This window comes from Thunnus maccoyii, chromosome 13 (genome assembly GCF_910596095.1).
Source record: "Thunnus maccoyii chromosome 13, fThuMac1.1, whole genome shotgun sequence".
Lineage (NCBI taxonomy): Eukaryota > Metazoa > Chordata > Actinopteri > Scombriformes > Scombridae > Thunnus > Thunnus maccoyii.
In genome coordinates this window covers 9,180,919-9,208,605 of record NC_056545.1, presented here as the reverse complement: position 1 = coordinate 9,208,605, position 27,687 = coordinate 9,180,919, and the positions used below count along the sequence as shown (strand labels likewise).

Below are 27,687 nucleotides of genomic sequence, written 5' to 3'. Positions count from 1 at the left end.
AATCCAAGAATCCAAACTTTTTAATTTCAGCTTCTCAAATGTGAAAATCTGCTGTTTACTTTGTCTTAACATTGTAGTTAATTGAATATTTTGGGATTTTGGATTTTTGGTCAAACAAAACAAGACATTCACCTTGGGCTCTGGGAAATAGCTACAGATTTGTTTTTACTGTTTTCTCATGTTATAAAGGCCACATAATTAATCATTAATTAAGAGTTGGTGGTACAAAACAAGAGATCTGGAGACATCACCTCATTTTTTTTTTTTACAGGTTTATATTTCTTTTTAGACATTTTTGATAATCAGCAGCAAATAGATCAACCATGAAAATAGCTGTTAGTTGCAGCCCGACATGATTACTGAAAATAGACTCTATTCTAGTTCTACTTCTATGTCAACAGGCTTCAGTTCTCGGACAAACATGATGTCGTCATAATCATCAGGGTCCAGTTCGTTGAAGCCGTCTTCCGGCTCCTCTTTGCAGATAATTTGGGACAACTCAGACACTTCGAAGGGCAGCTCGAACACTTTGTTCAGATAATTTTCCTTTCTGCTGTTTTTTCCTGACATGGCTATGACCTGAGATGCGATGGACCAGGCGAACTCCACCTTCCGATGGTTCTGGGAGCTCAGATCAAAGTTATACTCCAGGATCTCGTACAGAGAAGGAACGTACCGGTTGCAGTTTTGTTCTACATACTGGTGCAGCTCGAAGAGGACTCCCCTCGTCAGCACTTGCAAATCAAGTTTTGTTTTTGTTTCAGATTTGTATCTGACGTCGAGGTCCAGTCCTATTTCTTTGCAGATGTGATAGCCGTCGATACTTTTCACTTGTTGCGTGTTTCCTTTGAAAGCTTCTCTGCCCACATTTAATGCTCCTGTATCCAGACTGTTGTCAGTTTGCAGCTCTGCACTGTAGACAGCTGCGTTTAGCCACTGATTTATCCGGGCCGATGTGTTTTGCTTTTTCATTAAGCTTTTCTGCGTCGCGTACCATCTCTGGATCACCTGTGCGGCCTCAGTTGAACCACTTTGCAGATCAAGATCAAAATTGTGCTCAAGCACATCGTTCACCATTTTGCGCACTGTTCCACAAAGTTCTCTGATAAGGCTGAATATTTCCAGGACAGCACCAATGGAAAGGACAGTCAAATCCAGCTTGGTGCTTGCTGGACGTTCTTCCATCGACCAAAGGTCAAGACCTAACTTTTTACAGAACGGATGTGGTTCCACATCTGTCTGCTGGCTTGTATCCAAGGCTGATGAATCCCAATTTGTCTGCGGCTCCGTCTTAACTTCCTGTTCAGCTTGAAAATCACTTGTCACATCAACCATGTTGTAAACTTCAGGGAACTGAAAAGCACTGGTGAGAAACTCCATGTTCCTCCTCGAAGGGTGGTTCTGAAGAATCTTTTCCTTTGTCATGATGTAATACAGAAAATTGCGCTCGTGCAGTTCATCTTGGAAGACAAGGCTGAAGTTCTTGTTCAAAATGTCAAACAGGAAACTGCGCATACTCTTTGTCATCGCAGATGCAAATCTATAAACTTCCCACAACACACAGTTGGTGAGCAGTTGTAGATCCATGTTCTGTTTATTGCCAGAGCCGACATTAAAGTCTAAACCTATCTCTCTGCAGCTGGCAAAGATGTCGTTCACCCTGCTTGACTTCAGGATTTCTTTAGAGCGAGTCGCTCGCCTCAGCCACACCTTCTGTTTTGATGTTTTTACATTCATGTCCTGGTTTTTGTCTTCAGAAAACAGATCTGAGATTGATTTTTGAGTCGGACAGCGCTTAAACAACCGAGTGTTGTGGCCGTTAGTCCGACGCTGCACTGGGGAAATGAAAACCTCCTCCTCTTCCTTCTTTACATCCAGTGTCACTGCCAGCTTTGTTTCTGGTCTGGCCTGTGTACCCGACTGTATTTCTGTCTCAAAATCAACTGGACACATGTATGACAGGTCATTTTCCTGACAAATTTCTTTCACATCGCTGTTTGTGTGCCTCAGCGTTACCCTTCTCTTAGTGGACAGTGTTAGTCTTTGCAGTTCTTCGTAATCTGTGTCACGGTCTTTTCTCTTTTTGTAACGCCTCCGTTCACTGGTCTGGAGTTGAAAAGGCTCCTTTCGGAAACTGTCCCTGCTCTCACCTGTTAGGCAGGCGTACTTTCTCTCCAACAGCTTGGCAAGTTGCAGGCGGAACTGTAATTTATCCAACTCATGACCAAAGTTTTGCTTGACCAAGTCGTTAACCATCTGAGTTTGGCCTCCACAAAGCACTTTGGAGAAGTCCAGCAGTTCTATCATCACTCCGTTGGTAATCAGACTTGGATGGAGTTTCTGTTTGGGTGTGTTGTTCGGTCGAACAGCCAGAGATACACCAAGTTCTTTACAGAAAGGGTAAGCATTATCTTTAATTCTCACTCCGCCTGGCTTTTTTATAAGAAACGTACTCCTTGTGGCTCCGTTACTCTGGTTTTCTGAAGTCTGGCTTTTCTTGCTGCCATCAGTGAGAACTGAACTATCCAAGATTTTGTTCCTTTTAGGGTAGTATCGTCCTGACAGCTCTGACTCTTTGGACCCCATCACAGTATGCAGCTCTGGTAGTGTAAATGCTTCTTTCCATCTATTAGGTCTCAACTTGATGTGTTCCTTTAATATTTTTACCTTATTGTGAATACGCGTTGCATAATCATAGCACTGCATGTCATTGTCCATGTCCATGCCGAGATCAAAGTTGAACTCCAGCATTTCAAACATGAAATACTTCCAAGATTTGGTCACCGTTTTGGCAAAGCTACAAAGCTCCAGCATCACACCGTTTGTCAGCAGGCTCAGATCTAACTTTTCCTTCCTTTCTAACGCCGCGTTGAACTCCAAACCAATTTCAACCGACTCTGGGAAGGGAACTGCTCCTTTCTGATACCTAATCCCATGGTGGATGCGGCGCTGCCAGATGTAGTCGTCATCAATGCTGTCCATATTGACATCAAAACCCCCAAAATGTCAGAAGTTCAGTATAACATCAATATCTCAGGATCCAAAAACACTCCAAGTTGTAGACATCCTCTTCTGTTGCTGTGTTACTGTGACATCTTCTTCGTCTGTGAGTGAAGACAGAACATGGAGTTAAGAGTTGGTAACATGTTTGTACAATTTGAAATCCAAAAAGCTTGAAATACTTAAGCTGTGGGAGACTCTGCTAGATCTCTGATGCTTGCTTTCCCACAGGATTTTCCATTCATGGTTCACATAAAATTATACCTAAATCTCATTGATATGAGCTTGATGTAGTTAAAGTATTGCAGTAAAAGTACATAAGTATTATGAGCTTGATGTAGTTAAAGTATTACAGTAAAAGTACATAAGTATTATGAGCTTGATGTAGTTAAAGTATTGCAGTAAAAGTAGTGGTTTGGTCCCTCTGACTGATATATTATTATATATGACATCATTAGATTATTAATAGTGAAGCATCAGTGTTAGAGCAGCATGTTACTGTTGTAGCTGCTGGAGGTGGAGCTAGTTTACACCTGTCAACAGAGCTGCAACTAATGATTATTGTTGCATTTTCATTGATCTACTGATTATTTTCTCAATTAATTAAATCGTTTGGTCTATGAAATGTCGAAGTTAACACAACTGTCTTTGTCAAACCTTCTGAGAAAATTGGTTTGCAAATAAAAAGCTATTTTTACCTGATAAAAACCTGCTGATTACAGGTTGCACTGTTGCTAATTACAAGTCATGTTATCACACACTTCAACCTAAATCTGTGCTTCAACTTAAATCATACAAAGAGATTGTGACATGTGACATTGTTTCTTGTATATTCTCACATCCTTGAGGTTTGAAGATGTTGTTCTTGGTTGAACTGATCTGATTAATCTCATGATGCTTCTTTAAAGAGAACATTTATAAATCTAAATTTAACAGGAGAGATGCCTTATTATCAGAATTTTCATCAGCTATGTAAAAAATATATTGAAGATACAATGTGTTTGTATACTTTTATACTCTTCTCCGTTATTTCCTGTAAAAAGTTTCTATTCATAATTTAATTCATTTTTGCTGCAATGTCCAAAACCCAAAGATATTCAGTTTACTGTCATAGAGGACTAAAAGAAAAAAAAACAGCAACACAGAAAATATTAACATTTGAGAAGCTGAAACTCTTTCTTTTTCTGGACCTGCTGTATGCCAATGTTAAGGAGGCACACAGCTCTGGTGTAGCCAGTTATATTTCTGGAATGTGCAAATGAGCTGAACCCGTTTTTCAACAGGTTTAACCACCAAACCCCCATGAGCTCAGCAGGGCAGCCTGGGTCCCCACTCACCAGCGCCGGTGCCCCCCACTCATCCCCAGGAGGCAGCAGCTTGTCTTTTAACTACTGAATCCTACATGGACTCTGGCACTCTTATTCATTTATATTTTTATTCTTTATTCTTATTATCTTGGTTTGCCTCTGGACTCTTACCTGAACCTCTCCTGTGTTTCATTCTCATTGCTGTTGCTGCTATGACACCTGAATTTCCCTCCACGGTTTAATAAAGGTTTATCTTATCTTAAAAAATGACTCAAAACAATTAGTCGATTATCAAAATAGCTGGCGATTAATTTAATAGTTGGCAACTAATCAATTAATCAACTAATCATTTAAGCGCTAATCTTTATGTTTTTTGTTACGTGTAGCCAGTGGTGGAAGAAGTATTCAAATCCTTTATTTAAGTAAAAGTACATGAGTATTATGAACTTGATGTAGTTTAAGTATTGCAGTAAAAGTACATAAGTATTATGAGCTTGATGTAGTTAAAGTATTGCAGTAAAAGTACATAAGTATTATGAGCTTGATGTAGTTAAAGTATTACAGTAAAAGTACATAAGTATTATGAGCTTGATGTAGTTAAAGTATTGCAGTAAAAGTAGTGGTTTGGTCCCTCTGACTGATATATTATTATATATGACATCATTAGATTATTAATAGTGAAGCATCAGTGTTAGAGCAGCATGTTACTGTTGTAGCTGCTGGAGGTGGAGCTAGTTTACACTACTTTATATACAGTTAGCTAGTTTAGTCCAGTGGTTCCCAACCTAGGGGTCGGGCCCCTCCAAAGGGTCAGCAGATAAATCTGAGGGGTTGTGAGATGATTAATGGGAGAGGAAAGAAGAAAAAACAAAGTTCTGATACACAAATCTGTTTTCAGTTTTTGGACTTTTTCTCTAATCTTTGATTTTTGCTGAAATATTGGATCATTTGAACATTTCTTGAAATGAAAGCATGTGAGAAGTTTAGAGGGAAAAATCACTATTTGGTGGAGCTGTTAACAACTCATAGACATGTGAAATGTGACCCCGACTACACACTGCTTTTTGTAAGACGTCAAAAGCCAAAAAGGTTGAAAACCACTGGTTTCATCTTTAACAATGTGTTGTATTTTAAAAGCTTGTTATATTATCCATTGTGTCAAACCTCCATCTGAAAAGTAACTAAAGCTGTCAAATAAATGTAGTGGAGAAGAAAGTACAATATTTAAAAGTAGCGTCACATGGAAATACTCAAGTAAAGTACAAGTACCACAAAATTGTACTTAAGTACAGTAATTGAGTAAATGTACTTAGTTACTTTCCACCGCTGCGTGCAGCACATATGTACTTTTATCACACTGCTATTGTGTTATTATCATGTTCAACTGTTTCTACTTATAAAACTGAGAGTGACATGTTTTAATGAAGTACTTTACTTTACGTCGGAGTAACGTTTGCGTTACAAAAACAAAGTTCACGTCTCGTTTTTACCAACAGAACCTGGACGCAGCATTTCTCTGAAGATCTCAATATAAGCACAACTTCTCTGTCAAAGCAGACATTTATTATGATACTTCGTGCATGATAGCTGGTGAAACTGTTTACTGGCCCTCTTAATGTTGTCTGCTATAACGAGACATATTGACCTGTTTGCGAAGCTACAAAAACAGCATCATCGGCGTTGCTGCTAACGTTAGCCTCTCAAAGGAAAGCTAAGGCTAGGTTAGCACAGCAGGCGGACAGAAGCATCTACCAGGTCTGAGGTAGCACAGAGGGGTTAAATACGAGCACTTACCAAAGACTGGAGCAAAACACAGTCACCCCAGTGGTTGAATAGGTTGGTACAGTATGCGGCGTTGTAGTTGTTAAGAATTTTAGTCTTCATGAGGCGCTGCAGCGCTTGCAACACACCGCCAAACACCAGCAGCACACATGTAAACTTCCCTGCATGGATGCGTCCAGGGAGCATCGGAAATTGCGCTTTCACCAGCTACTTTCATTAGTCTCCTCTTTTGCAGAATATCAGTAACAGTCAGATATCCAAGCTGCCCATCATGAGGCTGCGAATAAATGAGATATTACGATTAGCAGATTAATTTGAGCCGTTAGTAAACATAAATATGATCACGAGCGAAAAGCAAATGATGTTTCCGCCCGGTTTCGAACCGGGGACCTTTCGCGTGTTAGGCGAACGTGATAACCACTACACTACGGAAACCCGCTGAATGGTGCGTTCAGGAACACCCCATAAATATGTGTCGTGTCTCAGTATGTGCGGTTTTTCATTATCCAGTAGAGTAAAACACCTTTTTTCATTTTTGTTGTTTTACATTTTTTAAAGAAATATGGCTCATAAAAAGAGGAGACATACGTTTAACAATGAGCAACACAGTTAAAACATAGCAACATAATAATAATGCTATAATCCAAGTACTGCGCAACTCAGTAGATCAAAAACTGCGTGGACCTCCGCTGTTGTCCAAAAACTATTAAAAACACATCAATGAGCCACGCTGCTGCACCATTGAGGCTTTCCTGGTTATATAAGGATTAAATGGAAAATGAATTAATTTCTAACAATAAGAATATTGTCTTTAAATAGTGAATGTCATAACTGTTTCATGATCAGACTGCATTAGATTCAAGTCAGAGCAGTCCTCTATATTTTGCAGAACACAATTTTACTGTGTGGGTGTTTTTTAAAAAAAAAAAATTGGAAATGATCTGAAAAAAGTTAATTTGGACAAGACTAATTTTTCATTCATTTCTGTCTATTATTGCTGTTATCAGATTTATATAACACAAAATATGATAATAGTTAACTAAAGTAAATCAAAAATAACTATGAGAGTAAATATTTGCCTATCTACTGTATGATGACGAATGGTAGTCGTATAAAAACATCACATTTTTAAGTGTAGTGTTGATTTGTGAAAGTGTCTAAAGCGGGAAAAAACAATGTTTCCGCCCGGTTTCGAACCGGGGACCTTTCGCGTGTGAGGCGAACGTGATAACCACTACACTACGGAAACCACCGTGTCTCAAAGTGATGACGTATATCAATAAATGTATAATACAAATCTGAGTTTCATGTTTTGTTTTGTTTTTCAAAGTAAAATATAATTGAGAAAGTGATGGAAAACATGAAACATATACAAAGCCACTTTGAGCTATTTAAAAACGACCCATCTTTGCAGTTTATTGAACAGCATAACAATAATTAAAGAATTGAGACTGTTATGACTAAACTGTTTGATGCGTCTCAGATTTAATTCATTCATATAAAATCAATACCAACAGTTGCCCAGCAGATGACGCCATTTCGAGGGTATCAAAACGCTTCGACACAGCCAGTGAACCGTTTTCAACACAGTTTGCTTCATATTTACTATATTTTCAAACCCCCAAATCGGCCGGAACCCTTAAATGTACCGCACGTTCATGCACGCGCACATGTATGAGCTTGTGCACGCACCAAAGGCGTTTTCACCAGGTAGGAGGACTATTATTGATAATACTAATAGGTACTTCAGCGCTCAGCACACCTACCGAGCGCACCTTTCAACACCATGGACAACACCTTAGCAGACGAAAAATTATGTTTGCCTCCCAAAATCCACCATGATGTTTTGTCAGTGTGCGCAGGCTGCCAGCTAAATGGCCGACTGTAACACAATCTCTGCCTGCTTTGAAAAAAAAACAAGGTACAAATCTCATTTACAGGCTACAACATACTATAAAAATAACTTTTAACTTACATCTTCACAACGCTATGCCACGAGCTGGTCGAGAGTTTACAAAGATTAAAATATTAATCACAATTGCACCTCGTTAATAACAACAACCAAGAAAAAGCTTTTTAAAAAAGTTACCTGTAAGAGGATTCACGGTAAGCTACTTTACGCTTTTTCTTCTTAACGTTACTTAGAGTTTCTTTTCTGGAGGTCTCGGCTCTGTTTGGCCGTCTTAATATGATCTTTTATTCGATAACGAAAATGTTGCAGTGTTTGCAGAACGCAGCATTTTCGTTGCTGGGTACTTCACGAAGGAAGAAGTAAACCTGGAGATCTTTAGAAAAGACGGACTCTCTCTTTGGCATAATAGCTAACCGTTAGCATACTGACAGGTAAGGTGTGTCTATAAGACACATAGACTGTATAAAAATAATGGACGTAGTGTAGACTCTCGTTTCGAAGCATTGAGTTTGCATTTTGACGGTCGCCATCTTTGATTTTTGGAGCCAGACGTGTCCATACATTTAGATGAGAGTGTGGAGCTGACCACGACGCTAGCTGCTAGCTTGGTTAGCACAGTGCATTCACAACTCTGATCATGCTAATGCTAATTTTAGCTAGCGAAAAACAAACTTAAAGCCATTAAAACAAAGTGTACTTACCGGAAAAACTGAACATCCAGATCCTTAGAGGGTCTTTTAGTGCAACCATCACCAACTTTCGTGAACTCAAGATAAAACACACTGAAGTGGTGACGGTTAATTGTTACGCCTACTCCGTGAATCTGAGGTTAAACCATCGTTACCATACCTACCAAGGTTGTCGCCATGGTAACGACTTGTCAATCACAACGTAGCCACGCCCTAAAGCATGCCCTGCTTTATTATCAAATTTAAATTAAATGGTTTACATTTACAAAATAATTTTACAAAACATTTACAAAATAATTTACAAAATAAACATCGTAACTAATTGAAGAAGACTTGAAACTAGCGATTGAGACCATAAACTCATAAGGAAACTGTTTACTGGGGTAATAAATCAAATAACAATTAGGGTCATTTTCTCATAGACGTCTATATAATCAGACTTCTTTTCGGAGCCAGTGGAGTCGCCCCCTGCTGGCCATTAGAGACAATGCAGGTTTAAGTCACTTTCGCATTAGCTTCACTTTTCAGACCCGGAACTACCTGTTTGGATTTGTCAGGACCATGGATGTATATGGTCAGGAGTCAGGATCTATATGCTCAGGACACCGAGCTTGAAACCGAGACAATCCCAGACAATTGATCAAATGTTTCTAAAAGTTTCTCAAGTCGTATATAGAGATCACTAGTTAATTATCTCGTTATCTCAACTTAACAAACCTTGTTTTCTCGTGATAACAGGTTAATTATGGAGAACTCGAAAATGAGTGCCTGGTTCGTTTGATCATGACTGATTTCAGCCTTCAAGATCACTGTCATAATTCATCCCTAATTCATGAAAGAGTTTATAGAAGTAATAAGGGGTTACTATGAGCCTTATTAACAAATGACTAATTAGTCCTATCTCCATATATATTAGTGCATCCACGCACTAAGACAGTTTTTGGTAAGTAACCCTTATTGAATAAAATATGACAGAAAACATCAAACAGATGACAACGGTGAGTTTACATATATTTTGCCTGTTTCATGACATCAGATAGGTGTTGTAGATGTTTCTATGGAGCCCAAGAAAGGTCATGATGGGAATTATTTTCTAAACTAGCTGAGCTGATAACCAGCTTCATGATACTGGTGAACCAGAATCACCAACATTAGGCTCATGGAAGTTCAGTTCGACTAAGTGTTGAACTTGCTTTGTGAAACAGGCTCCAGGCGAGTGTGTGTGTGTGTGTGGATGTTCTGGGTCATTAGCTGCTCCCTTGGTGACAGAAATGTGAGTCTGGGTGTCTCATGAGCCATGGAAGGAAGTCATCTGCTTTCTCTAAATATAAACACCTTCACTGCAAAACATGACATACACAGTAGTTTAATTTACTTGACCTCTTTTTGTATTAGATATCAGTTATTTCTAAAACATGTATTCTAAAATCTCACTTATCATCATTGGTGACCAATTAAGATTTAATTTGAAAAGAAGACATCTAAATGCAAACTAAAACTACTTGCCTCACTGACTTTTTCTTCTTAGAGGTATGAGGTTGTAATGTAGGAAGTTTATCCATGTTTTGTTTCTTTTTACATTGTTTTTGTTCCTCTTGCAAAACTTTTGGAAGTCACAAGTCCAGCTGAAAGCTCCCCTGAAAGCCCACATGAGTGACACAAAAAACGGTTGCTGGAGAAATAAAAAATGTGTTTTTGTGTGTGGAAGGGCGGAGAGGGGAATTCTTAACTTGCAAGGTTTTTTTCACATTTGACCAAATTTGACCATTTACTGTTAATCAAATGGTCAAATGAAATGACAATGCAACTGCTAATGTTCCTAAAATAATACTACCACCACTGGTACAACTCAAGCGGGAACCACCACGGCTTGAAGCTGAAGCTTAGAAAGTACCTTTAAGTGCCACCAACGACCGCTAGATGCTGGCTCCAAAAGACTTCCATTGAAAAATTGTCAGTCATTTTTTTCAACGAGTCATTCTGGTCTCAATCTCTAAATTCAGTCCCTCTAATAAGTGTGCTGGTGTTCATTTTGGAAATTATTGCTCCATCAATAAGATTTTAAGGCTTATAGTAGCTCTGATGTCTGCCGTGTGGGTGTTGATTGACAGCTATGATTGACAGTTGGCTCACCTGCTGCTCTCCCTGGCTCCAGGACTCGCACTGAGTCGGACTATTGTCACAATATTTCACTAAGTTCAATGTCACTTGATTACGATACCTGTGCTGTTAGCACAATTTAGCTAAAATAATAATAATTATAAAATTATATTTATAATTATTATTATAAATTTATTATAAAATAATAATTTCATTTTTATTACAGCAGTTGAAAGTGAAAGCAACAGTATTTTGTTGTTCCTTTTTCTCTGTGATGAAGTGACATGACTTTCAAACACATGTAAAGAGGAACCAACTCTTGTGGTATATTGATGACATACTGTACACACATGCGCACACACACACACAGAGTATATAAGCCTCCTGTTCTGCTGTTTTTTATCTACATTGGACTCCACTGTAGCTCAACATGGAGGAAAAGTACGTCAGGCATGTGGAGCTTCTGGGCTTCGAGAAACGCTTCTACCCAAGTCAGCACTATGTAAGCCTCATAATTTTTATTTTGCACACTCACACAATTCTGCCAAAGAGGCTCCTCTGAATATATTTCAATTTAGAGATATTTATATTGAAATAACCAATACTCCCGTGTCAAAGTTCAGCTTCTGATCTGCATGAGTGAAAATCTAAACAGAAAATCATGAGTTTAGTGTTTTGAAAATATTACTCACAGTGCTCGAGTATAATTTGATTTTCTTTTTTTTAAGGTGTACATGATGATGGTGAAGTGGAGCGACCTCACTGAGAAGCTGATCTACCGGAAGTATCCTGAAATGCACACCTTCCATGTGAGTTGAGGTTAAGATAACGCTTCAACACTTTTTCACTTTTCACAACACTTCTCCTTTTTCTTTCTCTCTTTTTTATTATTCTGAAATAACAGAACATGTCAAGGGAGCAGTGCACACTTATAATCAAATTAAATGCACTATTTACTTGCACATATACACAAATCACCAAAACAAATCAAAACAAAACAAAAACACCCACACAGTCATAGGGAGAAATTCAAAGATTCACAGTAAAAGAGTATACATGGTAAGCACAATAAAATCAATCTACTCCACTACAGATAATGGCAGACCACTCACAACCAAAATACATGCTGAGGGGTGACCATTCTTTTACAAAGTCATCTAAGGTTCTTTGCAATACATTGAATAACCTCTCATATGGAACAATTGATAGTAATTTATCATACCATACTGACAAAGCAGGTGGATGTGCATTATAACATTGAGAGACGTGCAGCATACAACATAATATTTATAATACGTAACTTTGCCTTTTGACCAGACAAGGAGCTAACACCAAAAACACATAATTTTGGATCCATTGCTATTTCAATACCAAGAAGTTTCTCAATCTCTGTTTGAACATAAGACCAGAATGCTGTGATCAATGGGCATGACCAAATTAAATGAAAATATGTGCCAACATGTTTTTGGGTACTTTTCACACTCTGCAGAGCATGATGCATCATATTTACCTTGTATTTCAGGAGTCACATGTAGTTTATTAATAATCTTATGTTTGTTTCATGTGATGTGTCTGATCTTTTCATTTTTTATGGCATTGTATATAGCTTCGTGACATGTCTGGTCATGTAGTTGATGCCCTAAATCCTGTTCTCAGCTGTGTTTAATATTCATTGCAGTCTTATCATTTATGAGTGATGATTGTGTGTGTAGGTCATCACTTTGTTATTAAGTGTTGCTGCTTTAATAATAATAAGATTATCAAGAATATTAAATTTACTGCCACTTTTATAGTACAGAATTGGGTTCAGATAACTCCTGATTTGCAGATAATGGTAAAAATGCATTCAAAGAATATGGAATTCTTCCTGTATTTGCTGAAATGCATTGTCCAGATATATATATATCTCATGGATTTTTGTTATGCCAGCAACCTTCAATGCTCTAAATTCTACATCTGTACAAGTATATTCATAGTCAGGATTGTTGGCAACAGGTGCCAAGAATAAATATTGGCTAATTCCAGAGTATTTTCGTTAGCAGTTCAATAACTTGTAAACATTTGTAACTACAAAATTATCTTTCAATTTAGCTTGCATCTTTTTGCTACTCTTTCCAAGAGGCAAGGAAAGGGATTTGTCATTATCTATCTTGTTTCCTGAAAAAAATGATCTTGATTAATGCTGGTATACATTTGGATGGATTTTGCATTAATAAAAGTACATCATCTGCATATAATGAGATTTATGACTTCTGGTATTTGTTTGAATTCCCCTTACTTGATCACTTCTCATAGTTTCAGCTAGAGGCTCTATGACTCAAGCAAAAAGTAAAGGAGACTGTTTTGTGCTTCTCTCTATTGAAAATATCTGAGGTGTCACCATTTACAGATACAGCAGCTCGTGGAGATGCATAAAGCAATTTTACTGAATCAATAAAAATTTTACCAAAGAAAAATTCATCAAGTGTTCTAAATAAATATTACCATAAATATTTCCATTCTACTCAGTCAAATGCTTGTTCTGCATCTAAAGTAACCACATTATCCACATTATCCTTATTGTGCCCAGCATACAGCATATATTTGAGTAAGAATGGAGGTTTCGAACAAATCCAGTTTGATCAGAGGCCACTAGCTGAGTTAAGACGTGTTGCCAGTATATTGGCTAATATTTTTGTTTCTGTATTGTACTGTACTGTATTGTGATTTGATAAAGGTCTATATGATGAAGGAATCTCTGGGTCTTTCTGGTGTTTAGGTATTACCTTGATAATGGCTAACTACATTGATTTAGGTAGTTTCATAACCGTAAAAGAACGGTGGAACATTTTTGTATGCAGGTGCAAAAAGTGATTAAAAAGTCTTCAGATGGAAAGCCATCCAGACCGCAAGCCTTGGCATTTTTTAAGGAAGTGATAGTTCTATCAACTTCCTCAGTTGTGATTCCAGTATCAAGTTCCTATCAACATCACAAACCCTTTGAAAGAAATATTCATCCTGTCCTCTATTCCTGAATTCTCTGAAATCTTTGAAGACATTTGAGATCTCTGAGGATGTTTACACCAATTTTTCATTTTTATCTTTCAATTTTGCAATTGCATTGCTAAGTTTTTATTATTATTGAATAATTTAGCCAGATATTGCCCTGGTTTATTTCCATATTCATACCTCTTATGCTTCTGTAGACATAGAGCCTTTTCCCGCTTTATGGGATTGCAGCATATTAAGTGCAGGTCAAGCTATCAAGACTTTGTTCCAGCTTTCCTTAGTTAAAGTGCATTTATGCTCCAACTCAGCATCTTGCAGCTTTAACATAAGTCTTCTCTGTCTTTTAATCATTTTCCTCTTTCTGGCCACACAGTAGGATGTTATCATACCCCGCAAATAAGCTTTCATAGTTTCCCATAAATTCAGTGGATCAGTTTCCCCGTTGTCATTTACTTCTAAAAATTGCAAAACGCGTATTTCTTGCAATACAACAATAATCAGGGTCTGAATTATTGACTTATTACATCACAAAGAATGTCTGCCCAACACTTCTTTAACACTAGAGCAAGTAGAAGAATTGGAAATATAAAAATGGAGAAAACCACCTAGAATTCAAATATACAGATACAAAAAAGTAGAGAACAAACTGTACAACAAATTGAAATAGGAAGCTATCATACATACTGTAAGTGTGCTTAATGTGCAATAATGTTGTATATGTGCAAGACTGACCCCCAGTATAAAAGTTAACCAAATGCAGTTTTTGAATGCATGTTAAGACATGTTTTATGATTTGGTCGCAGAAATCGCTGAAGGAGATGTTTCCCATCGAGTCTGGAAAAATAGAAAAGAAAGACAGAATCATCCCTTCATTACCAGGTAAAAACATTATTTTCTCTATATTAAAGCTGTTTGTATTTAACAGAGTACAGATTCTCTCACTTACATTCTATCTTTAAATACACATACTTTAGTTTCCTGCCATCAGGGCGTTTTGTTTTTTGTTAATCCTCCTCAACTCTTGTTTCTACATTTTGGTTTCGTTGGCTGTAATTAGACAAGCCGCAGAGTGGAAACGTCAAACTGAATACAACACTATGAAATACACATCTAAGCACAAACTAGTATTAGAAGATTATCCAAATAAGTAAGTAAAATGTATTCATATAGCACCTCTCTAGGACAGAAGAGCTTCACATTTTAAGACAAAGGAAAGACAAAACAAATACTGTAAGTGTGACATAGATGAGGCATTTTAAATATCAGGGGAAATTTGACCAACTCATTTCCAGTCAAATCTTTTTTATATGCTGTAATGCTCTTTCAGGAAGCACCTGTGATTGTCAGAACCACATGTGTGCAAATCCACTTCTCATTTTTCTGTTTGTTGAAGCAATTGAGCTAAAGGCTACAAAGGCTGAAATCAAAAAGTGCTCAGACTTTTGGCAGCTGTGAGCAGCAGCTTAAGACAAGACAAAATGAGACATGACTACATCCTGGGTGCTTTATAACTCCAATGTACGATCTGTCAGTGTGTAATGTGTTGGTCTTGGCTCGTAGTGATGAACCTACAGAGAATTATCAGAGACTCTGCAGCTCCCCTCGGCCTTATGGAGTTTTATAGTGAGTTTCAGCTCATTGTTTATCTGTCCAGCTGCAACTTTACTGTTCTGGTTCACTCTCAGCGCTCTCATAGCATCGTTTCTGGCCACAGCAGACAGCTGTTTTCAAAGAAAAAGCTTTAAAAAGCTACTGTACACTACCTGCTCAGCACCACACAGTAAACAGACACAGTTAGCTGTAGACTAGCTGGTGAACATAGTGGAGCATTTAGCAGCTAAAGAGCCAGATATTTCCCTCAGGAGTTGGTAGAGAGCAAAAACAGAACTAAAAGAGAGTGAATATTGGACTTACATTCACCAGGTGGACAGAAACACGACTCCACATGAATGATAATGTTGCTCCGTAACTGCTGGATGTGGAAATAAGCAACTGTTTGCCAACAACTTCAACATATTAGCTTAAAATCTGATAATATGTCAGTGTGAACAAGTGTTCATTACTTGTTTCCGATGAAAACTAGTGCACATGTTGATGCAGGTTTGATGTGTTAATGTTAGCATGTCTTAACATTTCTAGAGTTAGCATGTATATGCATGTTAACATGCTCTGAATTTAAATGCACCTTTATAGTTGTGGCACCTTGTAACATTTCAGAAGTTTCACATGGCTTAATTTCAATAACTGTTCAATGTCAAAACAGGTAAAATCATTCAATAATTCACAAATAAAAAAACAAACAAAGATTAGACAGAAGTCCATAAAATTCATACAGATTTGTGTATCAGAACTTTGTTTTTTCTTCTTTCCTCTCCCATTAATCATCTCACGACCCCTCAGATTTATCTGCTGACCCTTTGGAGGGGCCCGACCCCTAGGTTGGGAACCACTGGACTAAACTAGCTAACTGTATATAAAGTAGTGTAAACTAGCTCCACCTCCAGCAGCTACAACAGTAACATGCTGCTCTAACACTGATGCTTCACTATTAATAATCTAATGATGTCATATATAATAATATATCAGTCAGAGGGACCAAACCACTACTTTTACTGCAATACTTTAACTACATCAAGCTCATAATACTTATGTACTTTTACTGCAATACTTTAACTACATCAAGCTCATAATACTTATGTACTTTTACTGCAATACTTTAACTACATTAAGCTCATAATACTTATGTACTTTTACTGCAATACTTTAACTACATCAAGCTCATAATACTTTACTGTACTGTATAGTACTTTTACTGAACTACTACTGTAGTGGGATTTTGAATGCAGGACTTTTACTTGTAATAGAGTTTTTTTACATTTCTTTTTTGGTACTTTTAGTTGAGTAAAGTAAAATATCTGAGTACTTTTTCCTCCACTGTGACCTCAACAGTACAAAAACATGGAAGTAGTGTCAGACACACATTAGCAGAAGTGAAATCAACTGCTAATTAGCACTGCTGTAAAAATATATCGTGAAAATATTTGGGGCATTTCCCTTTTGTGTGAAGGCAGTTTGACTTTTCTTTTTAGCTGAAGTAGACTTCTTCCTTTTGCTTTTGAGCAACAACCAGACGTCATAAAGCAATGAGCAGATCTGTGTTTTCACCGGATCTTTTCTGTTCCTCTTCAGATGTTTGCAGACAGTTTTCATGAAAACAGAACTCACAGAAAGGTTCACCTTCCCCTTTGTGAAACCTTTATTACAAAACGTTTCTTTGCAATGTGGAGAAACGGAAGCAAAGTATGAAAACCTCGAACCTGAAGCAACAGCCCACCAACATGCCGGTCTGGAAATTTCCATTTCTTGAAACTTAGATGGGCAGGTCAGCGGTGGAAGAAATACTTTTACTACTTCCTCAAAAAGATATTAAAAAGTCATAAATTTTACTTACAAAAGATTTGAATATCAATCTTTCCTGCTTTAACATCAGTTGTAAGTTTTTTTGTATATGTTTGTGTCGGGAGACGCTCTACATCTATAAACCTCTAGTGAGACTGGTGCAACAGGAAGCTGTTTAATCCTTTTTTTTGTGGAGTTTCAGCCCCGTCAGACCTGCAACAAACACTGTTACTGCTGCAGCTACAGTAACGAGGAAGTTCCTCCACTCACTGTGGATAAGTCAAGCGTTGAGAAAAAACTTACATTCATTATTTTGTAGTCGGTTAATCCATCTATCAATTTTCTGCCACATATCTGGGTCCAGGTCATGTTAATTTATTAAATGACTTGGAGTTCTTGTTATATACATCTGGGAAGTCAGGACAAAATTGTGATATCAATGTTAATAAATGTGTGTACTTAAAAGATGGGTTCTCAGTTTTTCAAGTCAGTCTTAAAACAACATTGAAACATGTTTTTCTTGCTGTAATCATTCCTCCTGTTCATACTGACCATTAGAAGATCCCTTCATAATGCACTTACAATGGAAGTGATGGAGGACAAAATCCACAGTCCTCCTTCTGTGCAAAAATGGATTTAAAAGTTTATCTGAAGCTAATATGAAGTTTCAGCGTCTAAATGAGTCAAATCAAGTAGATATCTTTCAACGTTACAGTCTTTTTAGTGCCAAAGTCCCTCTTTTTGTTTCTATACTTCCACCGCAGCTCAACATTTGATGCTAAAAAGACTGTAAATGTGTCAGATATCCACTTGATATGAATAACTCAGACTGCTGAAGCCTCATATCAGCTCAACATCAACTTTTAAATGACTGTGTGGACACACTGTGGATTTTGGCCTCCATCACTTACATTAAAAGCACATTTGAAGGATCTTTTAATATCCAGTATGAACAGGAGGAATGATTACAGTGAGGAAAACCTCTGTCACTGTTCATACGTACACCTGACTGCTGGTTTAAGACACACTGGAGAAACTGTGAACTCATCCTTCAATCAGTAATTGTAGCCTTATTGTCTCTACTGGTTTTCCATCATTCTTTGACCTGTATGATGGTAAAAATGTATTAAATTGCATTCTATGTGGTATTTAAAAGGTTTTAAAAAATCAAATATCCTTTAGTTTTTCCCTCTTTTATGTGTCTTTATCTGCTTTTCTTATTTTTGTCCTGTTGTTTGCATATATCCATTGAAGCTCTATTATACTTTACCTTTTACCATGATGACCATGTTTTACTTGCCCTTCATTGTCTCATGTTCTTCCTGTTGACTCTGCCGCCCAGCTGATGTGTTTGTGTTTGTGTCCTCAGCGCCGCGGTGGGTGAACACCCAGAAGTCGACAGAAAAAGGGCAGACCACGTTGGCCGGGTACTGCCACTCACTCATCAACCTGCCGCCTCACATCTCCCGCTGCAAACTCCTCACCAGCTTCTTCAAGGTTCGACCCGAGGACGAAAACCCGCCTGCCCCAAACACGTCAGTACATCACACACACACACATCTGCTGCCTTTATAGCTGAACAGAAATAAATAATTAAAAATAAATAAATGATTAATAACAGGCAAGCTCTAGAAATGACCTGTGCATGTTTCCTGTGGAGCTCATACCTGTGAAAAATGATCATTTTCTCTTCAGGCTGAAAAGAGAGGAGACCTTTGTGGAGTCCAGAGAGTTGGCCAGAGGCAACACATCCGGTAAGAAGCCGTTTAAACTGCAACTACATCTACTAACGAAAGAGTTTTCTCTTTGAGAGAACAGATAAAAAAATCATTCACAGCCTGGTTACTTAACTAAAACAAAGAATAAAGGTTATTTTGTACTCATTTCTTTGCATGCTCCTCAATAGTTTGCCGGATTATTCAAATTGTACAGGTTTATGTTTACATGTATCTGCTATTTTGTAAGTCAGGGCTGCAGTTTCCACTGGGATTCACTTTTTAAAATCAAATTTTAGTTTTTATTTACTCTCTAAAATCTCTCACTGCCCAGCTGTAAAAATCCAGATGTTTGTGCACTCACAGTAATATTAGTCTTTGTGAGCAATGACAAGATGTTGTGAAAAAAACCTTTTACAGCCCCGAGTTTTACCTCTCAGGCGAAGATCTGCAGACACTACCCAGGGCTGAAAAACTACCACCTTCTTCTACATGTTTTTTTTTGGGGGGGAAATAATTAAATTTAAATTTCGATGTACCAGAGACACTGTGTAATTATATTATTCTAATAAAAAAGATGCTACAATTGACTATAAAATAAAGTTAAAGCAACGAAGGACAGTGTTCCTGAGAAAATAAAATGATTTTTAAAAACTAAAACTATATATTTCAGTCCTTAAGTCTTTGCACTCTCTCTTTATTTTATTATTTGTAGTTTGTGTTTAGAGATGTAAGTACAGCCTCATCTCTGTCTCAGATCAGTGACATTAAATATAATTTATAAGTTTAGTGTTAATTACACAGATAATCTGATCAAATTATTTTTCTAAACTTACGGAAAAACAACAACTAGATTACCCCTCTCTTCTTAAATCAAATCCATGCTTTTATCAGTAAATGTCTCCAGTGAGATTATAACTTCAGTTATAATCTCACTGATTATAACTTCAGTTATAATCTTCATGGCTTCACTTTAATTCCAGCAAAGAGTTTTAGAAACATTCGCGATTCATTATGAAACGCTCCAAATCAGATTCCTCTTAATGTCGCAGGTGTATCCTGAAACTAACAGAGATTGTGTTTTACCTCTCAGTGATTTCTGGACCCATCATATTGGACACCTACAGAGTTGTCGCCGACTACACCAAGACAACCAAACATGAGATCACTCTGCACACCGATGACCTCGTGGAAATTGTGGAGAAAAATCAGAACGGTGAGAAGAGTTCAACACTTTAATCTCCTTATTTTAGATTCCGGGAGACTTAGTCAGGCTAAATTTTGTGGACATGTGTCTAAAATGATGCAGAATATTTCCCTTTTATGGAATTGTGCAGCTACAAATAACATCTTGGGTTTGAATATTTGACTCAGTATAAACATCATAAAGCTTCAATGAATTATACAGAATATATGTGATACTCTCATATTGTGGAATAAGATGATTTTTACAACCTTAAAACTACTTAAGGGAAAATAAAACAGGAAAACTGAATGTTAAAATGTTAAAATACTTAGATCTGATTAACAAGTTAATTATAAAGAAACAGGAGGGCAGTAAGACACAACTTAATGAGTTTATTAGGGCACAAAACATTAGCAGTGACTCAGGTTTTAAACAAGCATCTGTCACTGCATTGAGAAAGTATCTGTAATAAACATCCATTAAACCTTCCAGCTGAACCTGAACTTTCTCGTTCATTCTTAAAAATTTGAAAACAGCATTAAAACATTTACAGTTTGGCCAAGAACCATCACCAACAGTATTCTATGAAGTTTGTTGGTATTATAACCCCATTCGGACTGAGTACTAATAGAACATCATTTAATTCTTGCAGCGACATTTTTTCCACACAGCAACATGTTAACAGCAACATAGAGGCCTATTTGGGAACCAATATGACAACAAAATAAAACCTTTAAGATCATCAAAGCTGTTGTGATGAACTACAAGAAGCTAGTAGAGCCTGATAGTAAACGCGTATATGTCAGCCAATAAATTACAGGAAATTAAAAGTACAGAAATGCCAAAAATATGTTTTGAAACAATAGATAGGGTTTCCATCCACCTGGTTTTAGTCACATTTTCAATTTGCGCATAAAAAAACCTGAGTGGGAACGTTGAAAATTCAAAAAAGACTCTAAATATCGCACAAATGTTTTTACTCTTGTCTGAGGTGGAAAAGTTGTTGAATCAATGAAAGTAAAACAGAGCAAAGTGCAACTGAAACAGACTGAGTGAATAAATGATGACGTACTGACTTAAACGTCACTGAGGAGACGAAAACATCAGATTTGTGTGGAGCGATGAGGAGACTGTAACCTTCCTCGAATGAATACATGAGACAAACACAAATGTCATATTTCCATCACGTTTTCCACATGGTTCCTTTGAGCTCTTTGTCGCTCTTTCAATGACGTCATCTCGTTGTGTCTTCTTCTTCTGCAACGGTTTAATAGCACCGACTGGAGAATTAGCATGTTAGCGAGTTTATGTCCAAGAATATAACCTCACAATAGTTAAAGTGTTGTTCGGGACAATGAGCTCAATTACACAGTGAATGTTTTATTCCCCACCTCCCCCAGTAATGTTTATCCTGTTCAAATGGGGCTGAAGCTGTAGGTTAATGTGACAAACATAACTAGAAAGGCACAGGTCCCTGCATCTTTGGTTCTGAGCTGCTGCTGTGTTCAGGTTGGTGGTTCTGTCAGTGTGACAGTAAACGAGGCTGGATTCCTTCGACCTACCTGGAGCCTCTGGACGGACCGGAGGAGGCTGAGGACGCTGATCCAAACTACGAAGGCAAGCTGTTCACGTTGTTTTTAGGGGGGGTTTTTTTATATTAAATGCATTTTCAGGTATTTTTTTTAACAATGTTGTGTGTCCCTGCAGGAGAGCTGTACGTCACCATCAAAGCCTACAAGGCGGAGCAGGAGGACGAGGTTTCTCTGGACCTTGGAGAAACCATCGAGGTCATTCACAAGTTGCTGGACGGCTGGTGGGTCGTCAGGTATGATGATGACCTTTAACCTTTCACAGAGTCTCCTTTGCATGTGCTGCATGTTTGGATGTCACAGTCATTTTTATTCTTTTTTAGATATCTTTGTATATTTATATTTATTTATTCATTAATGTATTTATTACCAATTCTACATTATTTTCAAGCTTATAGCATCATAGTCGAGCTGCTGCATATAGTTGTTCTTGCAGGGATAAATAAAACTGTATTGAAATGAATCATAAACTTCACATGTGCAATAAGCGTTTATCATGTTATATTTACAACGGTAATCATATCGATTAACGTGTCGATTATTTTCTTGATTAATCAATTAGTTGTTTGATCTATAAAATGTCAGAAAAATGGTGAAAAATGTTTCCAAAAGCCAAAGATGCAACTTAAAATGTCTTCAACCAAAATATATTCAGTTAACTGTCAGAGAGGACTGAAGAAACCAGAAAATATTCACATTAAAGAAGCTGGAACCGGAGAATTTTATCGTTTTTCCTTAAAAAAACGTACTTAAAACTATTAAAATCAAAATTTTTAAATCACTCTTGTATTTATTGTTTTGTACAGGAAAGGAGACGAGACCGGTCATTTCCCCTCCATGTTCCTGCAGAAATCCGGGAAGGGAGAAGTGGCAAGAATGAACGTGCAGGGACAGAAACCACCGCCTCGCAGGTACGTTACAGATCACACAGGATGGATTCACATGTTTTTATCACATAGAAGAAAGTCAAACACTACAGCTGGAAATATATGATCAGAATCACCCTTTTCATCCCTAAAGAAAAGATAATAAGTCCTTGAAACTGTATAATTTACAAGCTGCAATTTGTAAAAAACAAATCTCCTGCACATTTCAGGAATTTGATTACCATTTTACAAGTAATTAATAGATTATCTATATGAACAGTTTAGTTAGTACTATTAAAACTGTTTTAAAAAGTAGTTGCTACCTTGTTTTCAAATGGTGATACATACAGATGTGCAGGTTTGCACGTAGCATCTCGTGTGTGTTAATTCAGCGTTATGTTGCCTCATTTCAGACGAAAGGAAGTGTGTTGTTTTACAATTTCTCCTTTTGTTGCACCACAGTTTGTGATTTCATTTCTGTTTGCTGTAGACTGCAGCGAACTCAACTCTCTTTCTGTGTCTAAACAGACACTTTCCTTCTTTCTCTCTCTGAAGACGTATCATTTTTATAAAAGATATTTCCTATAAACACAGTTCTGGTCTGTTTGATGACAGAAGTTTATTATGTTAGATTTACTATTGTATGTTCCTTTATATATGTGTTATATATGTGTTCTTGTGGGCAGATTATTTCTACCAGATGGTGTTTTTATTACACTGTTCAGTAGTAGAGATGCAGTTTAGCCTGAGCAGATGCAAGATAGATATGAAGCCGGGTCAAGCTGCTCTTTGCTTGGGTGAGAGTTGGATTTAAAGGCAGCTGATACCCAGTACAGGGTCTGATGACAGGTCAAAACATCATAAAATGAATACTGGGGTTCCAGAGGAATGCTCACCCAACTTTTGGCACATTTTACTACTGATAACTGAAAATAAGTGTGTTGCTTCCTTACTGGCTTTACCTTCTTACAGTATAACACATTTTAAAAGACTTTCTCCTAGTTTCAATCTCTGTTGATGTTCATAAACTCATCGGTGAGCTGGGAGGAAACAAAATCAACAAACAAATGTTAAAGGACAGATTCCACATTTTTCAAGTCTGTCTGTGTCTTAAAACAACAGTCAGGAGCCCAAATGAACATTTAAGCTGTTTTTCTTGCTGTAATCATTCCTCCTGTTCATACTGACCATCAGAACATCCCTTCATAAGTGATGGAGGACAAAATCCACAGTCCTCCTTCTGTGCAAAAATGGATTTAAAAGTTTATCTGAAGCTAATATGAAGCTTCAGCGTCCAAATGAGTCAAATCAAGTTGATATCTTTCAACGTTACAGTCTTTTTAGTGCCAAAGTCCCTCTTTTTGTTACTATACTTCCACCTGCAGCTCAACAGGAAACACTGTCCGAGGAAACACAAAGAGGGAATTTGATGCTAAAAAGACTGTAAATGTGTCAGATATCCACTTGATATGACTAACTCAGACTGCTGAAGACTCATATAAACTTCACATCAACTTTTAAATGACTGTGTGGACACACTGTGGATTTTGGCCTCCATCACTTCCATTGAAAACACATTTGAAGGATCTTTTAATATCCAGTATGAACAGGAGGAATGATTACAGCGAGGAAAACCCTCTTTCACTGCTCATATGGACACCTGACTGTTGTTTTAACTTGAAAAGTTATGAACCCGTCCTTTAAGTTCGACACACACCACCTCTACTTACAGATACAACTCCTATGTGTTCATTTTCGCTCTCAGGTCAACCATCCGAAACGCCAAGAGCATCCACAACAGAGCTCCGCGGCGGCTCAGCCAAGACTCCTACCGCAGGAACAGCCGCCGCTACCTCCAGCAGAGAAGCAGCCGCAGCTCCATGTTGCAGAAGGACTCCAACAATGGCGCCAAGTCACCGCTGAGGGAGAGGAAGAACCAAGGTAACGAAAGCATATCAGTTCAGATCAGCGCAGATCAGTTTGTCACATCTGTGGCAAGATTTTTTTGCTTAATAAAAACTTAATTTCTAAACTTTTGAGTGCAGAATGATGGAAAACAAATACCCGCACAAAATGTACCCATAAAACCACTTCTCACCAACAGACAACATTCCAGAGCAGCCTGGCTCCAGTTCAGAGGGCGAGCTGAAGAAGGACACTCCGGTCATCCCTCCTCGGCCGAGTCCGGAGCTCATCCTGGAGCGCTGCACAGACAACACCTGCAAGAGAATCAGCATCAAGTCACAGTCTGGCTCCACCGGCTAGTATGGACATGCATCATATGTCTTAAAAGTCGCAGTGAAAGTTGCCTTTTGAGAGCTTTTTTCTTCCTTCATTTGATATATTTATGTTGATACTGGATGTAAGAGATTGTTCAAGAAGTGCAAACCAATGAGGGATCAGTTAAGAGGGAGAAAGGAAGGTGGTCAGAAAATTGGCGTTACATTACAATACATTATCAGGCTTGGAAAGTTTCCAAAAAAATCCTATTTTTATTGTTTCATATAAATGTGACTTAAAAAGATAAGTCTAGTGTTATTCTGTATTTTTCTTACTGTCAACAAATCTCATGAAAAGACCCAAACCAACAATGTCTTTCAATAGTTTGGCTTCTCTCCTGATTGTCACTTCCTCATGAAGATTTAAATATTCAAAAACAGCCCATAGATATATTATTTCACTTTTTAAAAGGCTCAGGTATTTCCTAAAACTGTAAAACCACTATAGTTTTAGCAAACAAACAGGATCCAATTGTGTATATTTTGAAAGACTGCAACCAACAATTATTCTCATTCAAGATTCATGTACTGATTATCTTCTCAATTAATCATTTAGTCTATAAAATGTCAAAAAATTGTGAGTCACAAGTCCAGGTTGATGTCTTAAAATGTCTTGTTTTGTCCGCCCAACGGTCCAAAATCCCAGAATACTCAGTTTACTGTCACAGAATACAAAGAAAACCAAAGAAAATAGAAGCTGGAACCGTTGAATTTTTGCCATTTTTGCTTTGAAAAAAAATTCTTAAAGAGATAAATGAACTATCAAAGTTGTTGCCAACAACTAAAATACTAATCCTTGCAGCTTTAATTTGCTGGGGACTATTTTCAGCGGCGGATTGATCCACATTTGGTGCTCTAGTGAGTTTTTCTGGCAGCAGGATGTTGTGTATGTGTTCATGGTGATAAACATGTCACCCTGTGCAGCTGTGAGACTCATTGACGTGTTTTTAGTAGTTTTTGGAGGTTAACGGCACAGAGGAATATATATAAAAGATATATCAGTCTTTGGTCTTTTTATAGGATTTGTTAACTATAAGAAAAATATAGAATATCATCAAACGTGTCCCTTAAGTCAGTTTGTGTAGAGTTTTAAAAGGTACTTTGGCTCCATCTTGTGGTCAAATCAACAAACAGCAATGTGACAGACATCAATTCACGCTGCAACAACCCCTCATAGACACAGACAGCAACACAAAGGCTTCACCAAGTTACACAAACAAAACCTTTTTCCATCAGATTAATTAGACATCTGCTGCAATCACGTAGAAATTCTCCACATAGTAACTTGAAAGACGCTGAAACTTTCCTGCCAGCTCAGTGTTGATGTTTGATATTACAATAACAAAGCCTAACTAGTTGCTAATCATTATCTTGCCCAGAATAATAAGCTCTGTGATGAAGGTGAAAGTCAGCTATGTCGAGGTATAATGAGACATTTAAGTCCTGATCACCAAAAAAAACCCCAATATTTAAATCTCCAGAAAACATTTTAATCACTGAATGTTGGAAGTGTTGATCTAAAGAAAACAAATCTAGTAAAAATTACAAGCAACCACAGCCGCAGTTTCCAAAAACTGTAATTAGATTTCACTCCAACAAACCAGTAGGACTTTATATCCGTTTTGCTTTGGTTTCATGTGTTCAGCTCTACCTCGCTGTTAGATACTAGTGTTCACATTTGCAAGAAGTCAAGAAAAAGCTACATTTCCTAGTAAAAGCTGAAGGTATTAAGTTGCATTTTTTGTTTGAAAAAGTCAAGAATAACAACAAAAATAAAATCTGTTTGTGACTGGAAGCATTCAGGTCTATTCCCAAGCATGCAATCTGTAGAGCTTTGTTTTTATTTATTTGCTTGATAAGTTTACAATACAATAATAAAACAAAACTTTAAGCTTTACTTTATGTGGTTCTCGTGATTTATGTTTGCTCATATTATTCTTAAATTGTGCAAAAAACGGTGTCACCTCCTCTGAAACAATGCAGACAGAAAACCTCAGTTTGGGTTTGTATTGAAGATCTCTGTTTATGAGATATTTAGTGGGACTTTTACTCATTAAAATGTGTGTTGAACTAAACCTTTCGAAATGAAACCCTTCACTTTTATTCGTCTGAATAAACATAACAGCACTTCTCCTGCTGAAGCAAAGTGGACGAAGGTTTCCAGGTTCTGTGGGACAGAAGTAGGTCACAGAGAAATAGGTCTGTCTTTAAAAAGCCTCAACGTCAACAACTTGCGGCACATTTAGGAATGAGGCTGAGGATGTTAAAATCGACAAAAAAGTCGATTTTAACATCAGAGGTTCCAGTTTTCACTCTGACTGAGCAGCTAATAAAATACCTGACAAGTAAAGACACATCTGTGACCATCTATAGTTGATTTAAAGATCAGTTGTTATATCAATTATTAGAGGTATCTAGTCAGTAAGGCAGTTTTGGTTTTATTTGTCAATGCCTCCACCCTCTGGCTGTAAGTAATGATTATTTTAGTCACTGATTATTTTGTTGATTATTTTCTCCATTTATGGAGTAATTGTTTGGTCTATAAAATGTCAGAAAATAGCCAAGAATGGCCTTATTTTACATTAATAGTAAGTAATGTGTAAATGAGTAAAATTTTAAGTAATGGTTATGCATTTCTGAATATCTACTAAAATGATGGATAAAAGAACTGTCAATGTTAAAATGAAAAGTTTGACCCCGACGTGATTTGAACACGCAACCTTCTGATCTGGAGTCAGACGCGCTACCGTTGCGCCACGAGGTCTTGCGTCTCACAAGGTAAATAAGAGAGTATATCAACATTACACAGTTGTTTTGAAGCGCTCATAGTTTATTTCGTGTTAATATTATTGCTGTGCGATTAGCCATTCATTAG

The 27,687-nt window shown here is 37.4% G+C and overlaps 3 protein-coding genes and 3 non-coding genes across 13 annotated transcripts in view; 2 read left to right on the top strand and 4 right to left on the bottom strand.

The window, feature by feature from the left end:
- Window positions 1-137: 137 nt before the first annotated feature.
- Window positions 138-8,856, bottom strand: LOC121910033. Of its 2 annotated transcripts, XM_042430942.1 has the most exons (3): window positions 8,703-8,856; window positions 6,102-6,366; window positions 138-3,104 (listed from the first exon to the last, which is right to left on the bottom strand). In XM_042430942.1, the coding sequence occupies exon 3, from the start codon at window positions 2,980-2,982 to the stop codon at window positions 373-375; it is 2,610 nt and encodes an 869-aa protein (XP_042286876.1). In that variant the 5' UTR covers window positions 2,983-3,104; window positions 6,102-6,366; window positions 8,703-8,856; the 3' UTR covers window positions 138-372. The 2 variants fall into 2 exon arrangements, with proteins under 2 accessions (XP_042286876.1, XP_042286877.1); XM_042430943.1 differs by lacking the exon at window positions 6,102-6,366.
- Window positions 6,452-6,524, bottom strand: trnav-aac. The gene has a single exon. It is a non-coding gene; the product is annotated as a tRNA-Val (tRNA).
- Window positions 7,266-7,338, bottom strand: trnav-cac. Its single transcript has one exon. It is a non-coding gene; the product is annotated as a tRNA-Val (tRNA).
- ncf1 (neutrophil cytosolic factor 1) lies at window positions 7,614-26,709 on the top strand. Of its 7 annotated transcripts, none has more exons than XM_042430950.1 (12): window positions 7,614-7,799; window positions 11,202-11,292; window positions 11,519-11,599; window positions 14,582-14,657; window positions 18,547-18,712; window positions 18,873-18,931; window positions 19,986-20,108; window positions 21,588-21,695; window positions 21,786-21,903; window positions 22,474-22,578; window positions 24,299-24,474; window positions 24,638-26,709. In XM_042430950.1, the coding sequence occupies exons 2-12, from the start codon at window positions 11,221-11,223 to the stop codon at window positions 24,796-24,798; spliced, it is 1,245 nt and encodes a 414-aa protein (XP_042286884.1). In that variant the 5' UTR covers window positions 7,614-7,799; window positions 11,202-11,220; the 3' UTR covers window positions 24,799-26,709. The 7 variants fall into 7 exon arrangements, with proteins under 7 accessions (XP_042286884.1, XP_042286878.1, XP_042286883.1 ...); XM_042430944.1 differs by having other exon boundaries at window positions 7,615-7,799; window positions 11,215-11,292; XM_042430949.1 differs by lacking the exon at window positions 7,614-7,799 and adding an exon at window positions 7,872-8,010 and having other exon boundaries at window positions 11,215-11,292.
- A 795-nt stretch (window positions 26,710-27,504) lies between these two features.
- trnaw-cca lies at window positions 27,505-27,576 on the bottom strand. Its single transcript has one exon. It is a non-coding gene; the product is annotated as a tRNA-Trp (tRNA).
- Window positions 27,509-27,687, top strand: part of st6gal1 (ST6 beta-galactosamide alpha-2,6-sialyltranferase 1) — a 37,921-nt gene continuing 37,742 nt past the window's right edge. Inside the window, exon 1 of the mRNA XM_042430398.1 lies at window positions 27,509-27,590. The gene's annotated coding sequence lies outside the window, so the exon portion shown is untranslated. The remainder of the gene's footprint in view (window positions 27,591-27,687) is intronic.